The 12,975-nt window shown below is 38.4% G+C and overlaps 2 protein-coding genes across 3 annotated transcripts; one reads left to right on the top strand and one right to left on the bottom strand.

Moving 5' to 3' along the window:
- The first annotated feature begins 12 nt into the window (after positions 1-12).
- Positions 13-7,394, top strand: taf12 (TATA-box binding protein associated factor 12). Of its 2 annotated transcripts, XM_008123770.3 has the most exons (7): positions 62-164; positions 1,850-1,936; positions 3,732-3,983; positions 5,107-5,184; positions 5,686-5,800; positions 6,422-6,510; positions 6,794-7,394. In XM_008123770.3, exons 2-7 carry the CDS (start codon positions 1,868-1,870, stop codon positions 6,827-6,829), a joined length of 639 nt encoding a protein of 212 aa, XP_008121977.1. In that variant the 5' UTR covers positions 62-164; positions 1,850-1,867; the 3' UTR covers positions 6,830-7,394. The 2 variants fall into 2 exon arrangements, with proteins under 2 accessions (XP_003229639.1, XP_008121977.1); XM_003229591.4 differs by lacking the exon at positions 1,850-1,936 and having other exon boundaries at positions 13-164.
- Positions 7,395-7,858: 464 nt separating this feature from the next.
- On the bottom strand, positions 7,859-11,915 carry med18 (mediator complex subunit 18). The gene is made up of 3 exons (XM_062962057.1): positions 11,779-11,915; positions 10,204-10,289; positions 7,859-8,701 (listed from the first exon to the last, which is right to left on the bottom strand). Exons 2-3 carry the CDS (start codon positions 10,274-10,276, stop codon positions 8,148-8,150), a joined length of 627 nt encoding a protein of 208 aa, XP_062818127.1. The 5' UTR covers positions 10,277-10,289; positions 11,779-11,915; the 3' UTR covers positions 7,859-8,147.
- Between the last annotated feature and the right edge of the window lie 1,060 nt (positions 11,916-12,975).

The raw sequence follows: 12,975 nt of genomic DNA, 5'->3' as shown, positions 1-12,975 counted from the left end.
CTGTAGAGTGCGCATGCGGGCGGGGAGCGCCCTCATTGGCCGGCCCTGCGTGCGCGCGTTTCCGGGCGGCGCGGCGTCAACGCCGGAAGTGTTTGCCCGCGGAGACAAGAGTGAGGAGAGAAGGCGCCGGACGCTCTGAGGGGAAAGTCATGACCGGATAAGCGGTGAGTGAGCGAGCGAGGGGACGAAGGCCTTCCCGTGGGCAGGCCCGGCCTTACAGGCACCTCTTCTCCCCCCTGTTGAAACATCCACATCCCATGTTCCAGAAGCACTCTCTCCTGACGTTTCGCCTGCATCTATGGCAGGCCTCCTCGGAGGTTGTGAGGTCTGTTGGAAATTAGGCAAGTGGGGTTTATATCCACGTGGAAGGATGCCCAGGGTGGGAGAAAGAAAGAAACGCCCCCCAACAAAGGATTCCCCCAGGCAGGAAGCAGCCAGGCTTTGAAGCTACAAGGCCACTCAGTGCTAATCAAGATGATCAGCTGCACCATTCCCACTCGCCTCCAACAGACAATAGTTCTTTCTCCCACCCTGGACATCATTCCACAGGGATATATATATACAGTAGAGTCTCAACACTCATCCAACGTTCTGGATTATCCAACGCATTTATGTAGTCAGTGTTTTCAATACATCATGATATTTTAGTGCTAAATTCGTAAATACAGTAATTACAACATAACATTACTGCATATTGAACTATGGTTTCTGCCAGATTTGTTGTATAACATGATGTTTTGATGCTTAATTTGTAAAATCATAACCTAATTTGATGTTTAATATGCTTCTTCTTAATTTCTCCTTATTATCCAACATATTCGCTTATCCAACGTTCTGCCGGCCCGTTTGTGTTGGATAAGTGAGACTCTACTGTATATATTTAAATATTAGGGATGTTGATATATACATATATATTTATATACTATTTTAAATTGCATTACAATGCTTTCACATATATATATATATATATACACACACACACACACACACACACACACACACACATTACACCATCTCTCCAAAGGGACGTGCCCAGCATAACAACATAACATCATAATAACAGTGATTTAAAACAGTAGGTAACACAATGTAGCAATGAAATGTGCACATAAATAAATACCTTAAAACTCATCATCAATATATATAATAAAACTGAATAGTGCATGGACTCTGAAAGGGTCCATGAGTAAAATCAGGGCAGGAAGGGATGAACTAATAATAATAACTTTATTTTATACTCTGCCTCTATCTCCCCAAAGGGGACTCAGGGCAGCTTACATGGAGCCAAGCCCGAATAAAAACAATAGCAATATAAAACACAACAATAGACAAAAGACATGCACAATTATAAAAATTTAAACATTAGCCAATAAAAACTAATAAAAAGAACTAATAAAAACATGGATTAAAACGGAGAAGTTGTAAAAGTAGACTGGGTAAGGTGCACCATATAAATATTGTAAACACGAGGTGACTGATAAAGTGCTTCAAATTCTTGGAAGTGCAAATTGGGAACTAAGGTTCCAATAAAGTGCTAGGACATATAGGGTGGGGAGCAATAAGAAGGTACCGTACAATTTTCGCATCTGGTGGCTGTTTTTCTAAAAAGTCCTACCACTTTCGCAGGCGTGACTAATGGGAATGTGAGACAGGGCCTTCTCAGTGATTGTCGCCCGGCTGTGGAACTCCCTCCCCAGGGATATTAGATCATTAGTTGTCTACGCAAAACCATGCTAACTAGAGAAAACAGAATTCACTGTCATCATGGCTTGCTGTCTGTTGGGCTTTATAAACATTTTCAACACGAGAAGAGCCCATCTGTAAGTTAACTCCGACTGTTTACTTTCAGAAGCATTTTTTGGGGGAAATGGCTTCTCCTTTCAATGGTCCCACAGCAGTTTCTGATGTAATTAAAGATCTAGATACTCAAATAGCTGTAAGTAAACTGGTTAGCATTCACAATGGCATGGCATGTTGACATTATGGTAAAAGGCATCAGAATGTGTTGCTAATTTTTTCGATATGCTAATACTGCAGTGTGGTGATGTGAGACAAATCTGTAAGAATATTTAGATACCTATTCTCAGTAAGATTTGAAAACTCTTTTGCAAAGTCATGTATAGTTGGTTGGTCAATGTGAACTCCTTAGAGCTTGACACAAGAGAAAAATTGGTTGGGTCAGGTCAAGAAGATGCCTTTTAGAGCTAGTACTAAAATTTAGGCTAGTTCTCTTCTAGGAAGTATCTACAGTAGAGTCTCACTAATCCAAGCCCCACTTATCCAAATCTCTGGATTATCCAAGCCATTTTTGTAGTCAATGTTTTCAATATATCATGATATTTTGGTGCTAAATTCATAAATACAGTAATTACAACATAACATTACGGTGCATTGAACTACTTTTTCTGTAAAATTTGTTGTCTAACATGATGTTTTGGTGCTTAATTTGTAAAATCATAACCTAATTTGATGTTTAATAGGCTTTTCCTTAATCTCTCCTTATTATCCAAGATATTCGCTTATCCAAGCTTCTGCTGGCCCGTTTAGCTTGGATAAGTGAGACTCTACTGTATTTGCTTCTTTCTAAAGCATTGGTCCTGACAGCTTTTTCTTGGCAAGATCTTTGCCTTCCTCTGAAGCTGAGAGAGTGTGACTTGTCCAAGGTTGCCGATGTCTGAGTGGGGCTTCAAACTCTGCTCTCCCAGCATCTGAATTCAACACTAAATCCACTGCACTACGCTGGCTCTTACGTGGTATTTCTGACAGTGTGTTGAGTTATGCATGATTATTAAGTGAAATGAAACATGTTTTGTGGACTAGTACTAACGTGACAATATACTCGGTAACAAAGTCTTACTGACCACTTAACCACTTGGTAGTGTGTGTTCAGCATGATTTGGGTCTGTATTCACGTCATGGGTGTGTTGGATGAAACTGGATAGAAAAGTAGAGTAGCATAGAAGGAATGAACATACTGTGTTATGTAATATTATGCATCAAGCACTTGTAAAGGGAAAATTGCTTCTTTTAAGAGCGCTTTTGAAAATTTTGTTTGGCTCAATATCCAGTTTTTAGAGGATGATCAGAAGTAAACAGTGAACACACATTAAATTATTGATGTTATTAAACTGAGAAATATTTTGCAAAGAGACGGCTGGTAATGCGCTGTTTATAACTTGAATATGCAGAGGCAAAAGAGTTTCTCATTTTTGAAGGAACTATAAGTCTAGAAGATGTTTATAGGCTAGATTTTGCTCCTTTCGTGCCCTAGCAGGCCAGACTTCTCAATAATCTTCTCTTCTACCCTGAGAGAGCTAAACCCTCCCCTTGCAACAGAGTACAATGCTGTTGTTTTGTTCTAACAGCCTTAAAGTGATAGTTAAGAGAATTCCTTTTTGTTCCCTTGCCCACTACCCTGAGATTTCCCAAAAGGAAAAGTGCTCTTATTGGTGAAAATGGAGCAAATCGTGTAGCCCAGAATAGGTAAAGTGGTGGTATAGGAATACCTAGCTATTCTAAATAAATGTAACTCTTGAGGTCCACTAGAGCTGCACCCAAGAGTACTGAAAGAACTTGCAAATGTAATCTCAGAGCCCTTGTCAACCGTCTTTGCGAATTTTTGGAGGATAGGCGTTCGTAAACATTTAGGCAAGAGCAAATGTAAACGTTGTATTTTAAACGTGAACCTGTTCCCCACTGTGCTAACCCTGAGACTTTGTTTCTTCCTCCAGTTGATTGGTTTAGGCCCACACAATCCCAAAAAGAAGCAAGATCTTGACAAGCTCTATGACCTGAAGGCTAAAGCTCAGCAGATTATGAACCAGTTTGGACCATCTACCTTGATCAATTTGTCCAACTTCTCCTCTGTCAAACCAGAGCCAGCCAGTACTCCCCCGCATAGTTCCATGGCCAACAACACCGCCGTGGCCAAGATGCCCGGGACCCCCAGCAGTGGGGGGCGCCTCAGCCCTGAAAGCAACCAGGTAATGGCGTGGTGTCCTTCAGAAACCCAGTGAGGGTTGAAAAACAACATTGATGGGTGGTTTTTGAGTGAGCGTGAGACTTGCAAGAACACTTTCCCCCTGTGCTTTGCACCGTAAAGCGAATCATGGCCATATCGTTGCTTCGGAAGAGAATTTATTATTCTTGCAAACAAAAAGCTTTTCTTACTGATTAGAGACATTTGATTAATTTTAATTTCAGTGTAATTGATCGTCTGTTTTGTCACTGTGAGGACCTCAATTAGCTTACTTAAAGATGCCTCAAAGTCACATTCTTCCAGGACCATGAAAAAAGCACCATTATATAAATAGATGTGACAGCTGTTTCCTGGGACTTTGCCAATGATTTCATTGTACAATGATGTTACATTGCTGCCTTTTCATGTATACATACTGCTGTTTTACAGAAAAGACTCTACTAACAAGAAGCTGCAAAATAATTACAGATGGAGCTGATGTATTTCTTCTTTTTAATGTGTATGCAAGCCTGTAGATGTTAAAATTGTAAGAAAAGAGCTAGGTAATAAAGTAGAGTCTCACTTATCCAACACACGCTTATCCAACATTCTAGATTATCCAACGCATTTTTGTAGTCAATGTTTTCCATACATCGGGATATTTTGGTGCAAAATTCGTAAATACAGTAATTACGACGTAGCATTCCTGCATACTGAACTACTTTTTTCTGTTAAATTTGTTGTATAACATGATGTTTTGGTGCTTAATTTGTAAAATCATAGCCTAATTTGATGTTTAATAGGCTTCTCCTTAATCTCTCATTATCCAACATATTTGCTTATCCAACGTTCTGCTGGCCCGTTTATGTTGGATAAGTGAGACTCTACTTGGAATATGTTTACACTGCAATTTTCGTAAATACTGTTTATATTTAATCCTGCTATAATGTTTGCATATTGGTATATTTTAAATTGTATGTTGATACTTTTATGTTATGTTATAGATCTAGGTTTCCCTTTGAGAAACCTCAGTCAGGATCTAGAGTACAGATCTAGGTTTTATGAAGAAAGGGAATGCAGAATAATTCAACTGTTGCGACTGTGCTAATATATTTGTATTCTTTTTCCAACACGTCTGCTGTGCCCAGATCTTATCAAAGAAGAAGCTGCAGGATCTTGTCAGAGAGGTGGATCCAAATGAGCAATTGGATGAAGATGTTGAGGAGGTAGGTTTTTGGCAAACACATGCAAAATCCTGAGGCGTGTTGGACCCCTCAAACCCTGGAGTAATATTAGACCACCATGATTTTCCTGTGTCAGTGACACTAATTTTCTGTCTGAGTGGAAAACAACATGGTTCTATTAATACATCATTTTCTTAGTGGAAAATCGCTTAATTTTCTTCAGCTTGGTCTGTCTGTATTTCATGGTCCTCAAATGGCCCCAAAATGCAGAATACGCCTTCCTGCCTCATGATTTATTTTGAGTATTTATCTTGAAGTGAGCGGTTGGCCACTGGAAAATAAATACAAGATTCATTTGCAAACCTAATTTCTGAGGAATATGTATCTGGGAGGAAAATGGGATTATTGTAGGCAAGGCACATTGCTTAGCTTTGATGGTTACTGGTAGGAAGGATGGGAAGCTCCTGATATTATCATTCCGTCTGCCGTTACTTGTGAACCTGAAAGACATCAATAATGTGATGGCTTTGCTGTTCTTGACAGATGCTGCTGCAGATTGCCGATGACTTCATTGAAAGTGTGGTGACGGCTGCCTGTCAGCTTGCGCGGCATCGCAAGTCCAACACTTTGGAAGTGAAAGATGTTCAGCTGCATCTTGGTGAGCACTAGAGCATGGATTGTATCCATAGCATGAAGGCTGCTCCAGACTGCTTCATATTGGGTGGGATATTTATGTTTTGGTTACAATTCCCATCTAGAAAGACATTGTGGAGCAGTTTAAAGAGCTGGGTGTATTTAGCCTGCCGAAGAGAAGGTTGAGAGGAGACATGAGGGGAGCCATGTCCTCAGGAAGAGGGAGAGGCTTCCTTTCTCCTGCCCTGGAAACTAGCTCTCAATGGAGCCACGGGTTCAAATGACAAATGAGATTTCACCCGAACATAAGGAAGAACTTCCTGACTGTATGAGCTGTTCAGCAGTGGAACTCTCTGCTTCAGAGTGTGGAGGAAACTCCTTCCTTGGAGGCTTTTATTGTTCCATGAATTCCAAAACACTTGGAAAATGCAAAAAACAAACAAAAAGCAAAAAAAAAAAAACCCAAAGAAAACCAGTCGTTAAAAGCCAACTTCTACCAAAACGTTTTCTCTTTCAGTTTCTCGTAAACGTCCCATGAAGCGGTGCTTGGCTTCTTTTGACAGATCTAAGTCTAGAAATGTTCCTTTGTTTACACTTACTTAATTTCTTTCCTGCCTGTCTTTCTCTTTCCTGTTCTTTGCTCTAGAGCGACAATGGAACATGTGGATTCCAGGTTTTGGCTCTGAAGAAATTAGGCCGTATAAAAAAGCTTGCACTACAGAAGCTCACAAACAGGTAAGGATTTCTTCTTACGGAATGGCAGTTTTGCCCAAAAAGCTTTCATTCAGATAGTGCTAGCAACCCCAAATGGGGTCCCCTTAGCTCAATGTTGGGGTCCCCGAACAATTGGCAACCCTAAACATTTTCTAAGCATCACCAAGTGCCTGTTTTAGACACCTGCACAAATCTGTTGCACAGTGTTTATAGTGGACTCTGCTCATGAATACTGTTTTTTCCCTCTTGAAAAAGCATGCTTACTGAAGGACCATGTTCCTGACTCTCTCTCTCTTTTTTCCAGAGAATGGCACTGATCCGCAAAACAACCAAAAAATAACACCCGAGAACGACACAAAGACCGAAATGGCCCAAATGAAAATGAATTTGCTGGGGAGCGGGAATCAGCCTTTCAAGCAGTCATGTTTCTATGACATCCTCCATGGGATTATGTTTTCAGCGCTTTGCAGAGAAGTGCATACTTTAACAGCGCAGCTGTATCTGAGCTTGAAAGGAGAGCTGCCCAAAGCCATTAGGTCCTCCCCCCCCCTCTGTATTCCTCCCAAAAGAACACAATATACCTTGAAACACAGACTTTATTTTCTGTCTTCAAAGTGATTTATGTTGTCGGTGGTTTTCCAAAGGACAGAATATTTTGGGAACAGTATTAGAAGTGGCTAGAGATGTTTTCATTCCCCTTCTTTGTAATGTTGCTGGTTATCGATATTTGGTTTTGGGGTAAAGGAATTATCAATCCAGGTTATAATAGTGACGCAAACTCCAAAAACCAGTGCACTTCATTCAGGGTGGCCCCAGGGAAAGGGATGATGGTTACAAGCAATTGCCTGACCCCTCTCTCTTTTAATGCTCCATGTGTAGGAAAAAATAAAGTTTGGTTCTTCTTATATTGCAAGCCTTTCTACCTCTAAAGATCTATCTAGGATAGGCTCATGGCAAGAGATCAGCAGGGTTTTTTCCCCATTGTGGCTTCTGCTTAATGGCCAAGACATTAACCTTTCTAGCTCCTGATGTCTAGATACTTACATGCTGGTGTGTTATATAAACCAGTTAGTCACCAGTATCTGAGCCAGCATCCAAAAGCACATTTAAAATTATGACCAGTGTCAAATTGGTGGAAAATAAATTATCACTTCGGATTTTGTCGCTTGAACAAAAACATGCATTTGCTGGATTTTTGAACCTTGCGTTGTTCCATTGATAAACCAGCCATGGGTAAATTTCAGCCCTCCGGGTGTTTTGGACTCCAACTCCCACCATTCCTAACAGTCTCAGGCCCCTTTATTTTCCCCCTCAGCTGCTTAAGCTGGCAGGGTTTCGGCATAAGTGGACACCTCCACAACCACACAGACACATTTTTTTACTTTTATTATCTGTATAGATAAATTCATAACCCACTTTATCTCCCCAAGACAGAATGGGGTTGGACTAGATGGCCCTTGCAGTCTCGGCCAACTCTACAATTCTGTGATTTCTCTCCACTTTAGTTCTGTACAACAAAAGATCTAGACCAGGCATGGGCCAACTTCAGCCCTCCCTTCAGTTGGCTGTTAGGAACTGTGGGAGTTGGAGTCCAAAACAACTGGAAGGAGGGCCAAGGTTGGCCCATGCCTGGTCCAGATCCAGGCGCAGCCGCACACTCACATCAGCCTCTTAGGATCAATTTTTTCTAAGTGAACTAAAGGCTTGAGCTGCTCCGCAAAACTCCTCATGTCATCGGAAACCATGTCTTGTCCCGCCGGCGCCACAATGCTGAGCTCCACAAGGTAGGAAAGAGACAAGGGCTCAATGTTGTCGGTGTTTCCCGGGATCAAAATGCGGAAGATCTTATACACCACGATCTTCATGATGCCCTTGCGGAAGACGTGCCCCTTGGCAACGAACTCGTGGTCCATGCGGAAGCCCATTTCCACCAGGAAGTCCGTCAGGTTCTCCGAAGTGGCAATGTCGACACAGTTGCGCACCAAGGCGTGGCGGTTCTTGTCTCCCATTTCTGGCTGGCCCAAATACCGCAGGTGCCAAGGCGTGCCGGGCTTGTCCATGGAGCGCCGCGTGCGGAGGACGAACGGGCTGGCCTGCTGGCCCTTCAGGAGGAAGACCATCTCGTGGTCCAGAAAGGTCTCGGGCTCCATGTTGTCGCAAAGGCCACGGAGCCGGTGAAGGAGGCTCTCCAAGCTCTGGTCCAAAACACTCCCTTGCAAAGGCAGAGAGAGACAAGTCACACAAACCGGATAAGTAATCATCCCATCAGCAGAAACATCATTACTAATAAAAATAATTAATAATAATAATAGTAATACAGTACAGTCTCACTTATCCAAGCCTCGCTTATCCAAGCTTCTGGATAATCCAAGCCATTTTTGTAGTCAATGTTTTCAAAATATGATATTCTGGTGCTAAATTCGTAAATACAGTAATTACAACATAACATTACTGCGTATTGAACTACTTTTTCTTTTCAAATTTGTTGTATAACATGAAGTTTTGGTGCTTAATTTGTAAAATCATAACCTAATTTGATGTTTAATAGGCTTTTCCTTAATCCCTCCTTATTATCCAACATATTCGCTTATCCAAGCTTCTGCCGGCCCGTTTAGCTTGGATAAGTGAGACTCTACTTTAATACTAATAAATTCCTGATTCCAGAAATGAGTCTTAACAAAATGCCATAATATAATTGTATTGTATATACATATAATAGTGATAATAATATTATAATGTAATATAATATAATAATAATACACTATTATAATTGTATATTTATATTACATGTAATATTACTAATAATATTGCAATATAGTGGTATAGTACAATATAGTAATATATAATGCTTATATTGTGCTATGCTAATATCATATATTGTATGTACATATAATATTAATATTATAATGTAATACAATATAATAATAATGCACTATTATAACTATATATTACATGTAATATTATTTATAATATTGCAGTATAGTGGTATAGTACAATATAGTAATATATAATGCTTATATTGTGCTATGCTAATAATATATACTTTATATACATATATTGATAATATTATAATGTAATACAATATAATAATACACTATTATAATTGTATATTTATATTACATGTAATATTACTAATAATATTGCAATATAGTGGTATAGTACAATATAGTAATGATACTCTTTTTAGCTATTTATATCGGTTTTAATTTGCCATTTTTTGTTTCTGTTTTGGGTTTGGCCCCATGTTAGCCACCCTGAGTCCCTTCGGGGAGATGGTGGCAGGATAGAAAAATAAAGTATTATTTTATTATTATAATGCTTATATTGTGCTATACTAACAATATAATATATTGTATGTATATATAACTTGTAAGCCTCCCTGAGTCCCCTTCGGGGTGAGAAGGGCGGGATATAAATGTCAACAATAATAATAAATATAATAATAATAATATAATTATCTGTTTTGCTTGCCACCTTGACAGTTCTCTGGCATGAGAAAGGCCTCTGTGGGTAAGCTCACATACTCACTTTTCTGTTTCGAAACATGAAAAACAACTCACCATTGCCAACTCACAATCAAGGTATTTCACTTTTTCACAATCCTGTTGCTATAAAAAGAATGCAACTCCCGAACTAACAGCCTCTGCATTCTTCTAAAAGAATGTCACACAGCACAAATGAGGCAAGACATGACAATCCTTGCTGGTGACTTACCTTGAAGTAAATATTCCATCATGTTAATGGTCCCGCCAGTGACTGGCATCATGGTGACCGGCGGAGCCTCCATGGTGCTCTCTTCCCTGCAAGAAAAGGAGGACCAATCAGAACGGGTGGCTGATTTACATTTTAAAGTTGATCTTTCTTTTTGTATTATTCCATGGGAATGTGCATTTATACATTATTTGTTATCATGATAATATATAATAATAATATTATAATATATTATGAAAATATTATAAAATATAATATTACATTATAATTATATTATTATAATTTTATATTATAATAATATATAATAATATAATTTTTTTTGTGTAGGGAGCGACCTGAGATAATTGGCTGTCTGCAAGGACGTTGCCCAGGGAACATGGCCCGGATGTTTTGATGTTTTTAACATCCTTGTGGGAGGCTTCTCTCATATCCCCACATGGGGAGCTGGAGCTGACAGAGGGAGCTCACCCGCTCTCCCCGGATTCAAATCGCAACAGTCCTGCCGGCACAAGGCTTTAACCCATTTCGCCATGGGGGGCTCCAATAATATAATATTACTATAATATATTATAAATAATATATTACTATAATATTAATTATATATAATATAATACATTATGATTACAATATTATATTATAATATTTTATAGAATATATTATAAATAATATATGATTACAATATTAATTATATATAATATAATACAATATGATTACAATATTATATTATAATATAGAATATATTATAAATAATACATTATTATAATATTATATATAATACATTATGATTACAATATTATATTATAATATTATATATAATATATTATAAATAATATATTGTAATATTAATTATATATAATATACATTATGATTACAATATATTATAATATTATATAATATATAATATTATAAAATATAATAATATGTGTAATTTTAAATTGCATGCTGATGCTTTTATGTTAAGCCTATAATATTAAATAGAATATATTATAAATAATATATTATTGTAATATTAATTATATATAATATAATACATTATAATTGCAATATTATTATATTATATATAATATAATGTAATATTATAAAATATAATAATATGTGTATATTTTAAATTGCATGCTGATGCTTTTATGTTAAGCCACTTTGAGTCTCCTTGGGGAGAGATAAAGCAGGGTACATATAATACATATAATAATAATAATAATAATAATAATAATAATAATAATAATAATATTTATATCCCGCTTTTCTCTCTCCTGAAGGAGACTCAAAACGGCTCACAATCAAAAGCATTACAATATAACTTAAAATAATATATAAATACAAGCATTAAACATCATCAAAAACCAAACACAGTTCAGGTTTAAAGAAAGGAAAACTGGGGCTTCTGAAGCAGAGGCTGGGCGGCCATCTGTCTGGAGGGCTTTGATGGTGCTTTTCCTGCTTGGCAAAATAATTGGGTCGGGCTGGATGGTCTCCAGGGTCCCCCCCCCCCCAACTGTAGGATCCTAGGCCTACGAAATCTACGCGACAGGCTTTAAAATAGATCCTGAATTTCGGAGAAAAGAGAGTTTGGCTTACCTGAGAGGGAAAGCAAAAGGGCCCAAAGCGTGAGAGGCGCATGCGCTGAGAAGGGGAGGAAAGTGCGCATGCGCCTCTTTCTTTTCCCACGGTCCCGGCTCTTCCTATCGCAGAGCGAGCCCCTTTCGGACTCCAACTCCCAGAATTCATAGCTGCGCACTGCCATGGCTGGGGCACTCGGTAGGCTGTTAGGAATTGTGGGAGATGGAGTCCAAAACTCCTGGCGGGCCAATGAACAACTAGAGGAGGCGCGTTTTTGCAGTTTAGTAAACTTTCCCCATGTTTTTTGTGATAGAACCCACGAGGGAATGGCATGGCTGACCCGGGAACAACAACCGTGCTACACCATGTGACAGGCACCCCTCACCAAAGGTCTTGTGGGATTTTATTCTTTTAACATTATCCAGAACTGCAATGTTTGGGTTGATTTTCTTGCTTTTTCCTTTTTGGGAATTGCAGTGGTAGTGGAAGCAGGAAGTTTTAATGGGTTCTTTTGGGACAATATATATATATGTGTGTGTGTGTGTATGTATATATGTGTGTGTGTGTATGCATATATATATATACAGTAGAGTCTCACTTATCCAACGTTCTGGATTATCCAACACATTTTTGTAGTCAATGTTTTCAATATATCGTGATATTTTGGTGCTAAATTCATAAATACAGTAATTACTACATAGCATTACTGCTATTGAACTACTTTTTCTGTCAAATTTGTTGTATAACATGATGTTTTGGTGCTTAATTTGTAAAATCATAACCTAATTTGGTGTTTAATAGGCTTTTCCTTAATCTCTCCTTATTATCCAGCATATTCACTTATCCAACATTCTGCCGACCCGTTTATGTTGGATAAGTGAGACTCTATATACAGTAGAGTCTCACTTATCCAACGTTCTGGATTATCCAACACATTTTTGTAGTCAATGTTTTCAATATATCGTGATATTTTGGTGCTAAATTCATAAATATAGTAATTACTACATAGCATTACTGCATATTGAACTACTTTTTCTGTCAAATTTGTTGTATAACATGATGTTTTTGTGCTTAATTTGTAAAATCATAACCTAATTTGATGTTTAATAGGCTCCTCCTTAATCTCTCCTTACTATCCAACATATTCGCTTATCCAACGTTCTGCCGGCCCGTTTATGTTGGATAAGTGAGACTCTACTGTATATATATATATGT

Source organism: Anolis carolinensis, unplaced genomic scaffold, assembly GCF_035594765.1.
Source record: "Anolis carolinensis isolate JA03-04 unplaced genomic scaffold, rAnoCar3.1.pri scaffold_10, whole genome shotgun sequence".
Classification (NCBI taxonomy): domain Eukaryota; kingdom Metazoa; phylum Chordata; class Lepidosauria; order Squamata; family Dactyloidae; genus Anolis; species Anolis carolinensis.
Note: the sequence above shows the minus strand (reverse complement) of the source record. Positions and strands in the feature narration are given on the sequence as shown.

Bases quoted from the DNA above. Each gene is read 5' to 3' on its own strand.
- med18 (XM_062962057.1), bottom strand. From the start codon at position 10,276: ATGGAGGCTCCGCCGGTCACCATGATGCCAGTCACTGGCGGGACCATT. The intron at 8,702-10,203 runs GTAAGTCACCAG...TGCCTTTGCAAG, and splicing joins GATGGAATATTTACTTCAAG to GGAGTGTTTTGGACCAGAGC.
- taf12 (XM_008123770.3), top strand. From the start codon at position 1,868: ATGGCTTCTCCTTTCAATGGTCCCACAGCAGTTTCTGATGTAATTAAA. The intron at 3,984-5,106 runs GTAATGGCGTGG...TGCTGTGCCCAG, and splicing joins TCAGCCCTGAAAGCAACCAG to ATCTTATCAAAGAAGAAGCT. The intron at 6,511-6,793 runs GTAAGGATTTCT...TCTTTTTTCCAG, and splicing joins CTACAGAAGCTCACAAACAG to AGAATGGCACTGATCCGCAA.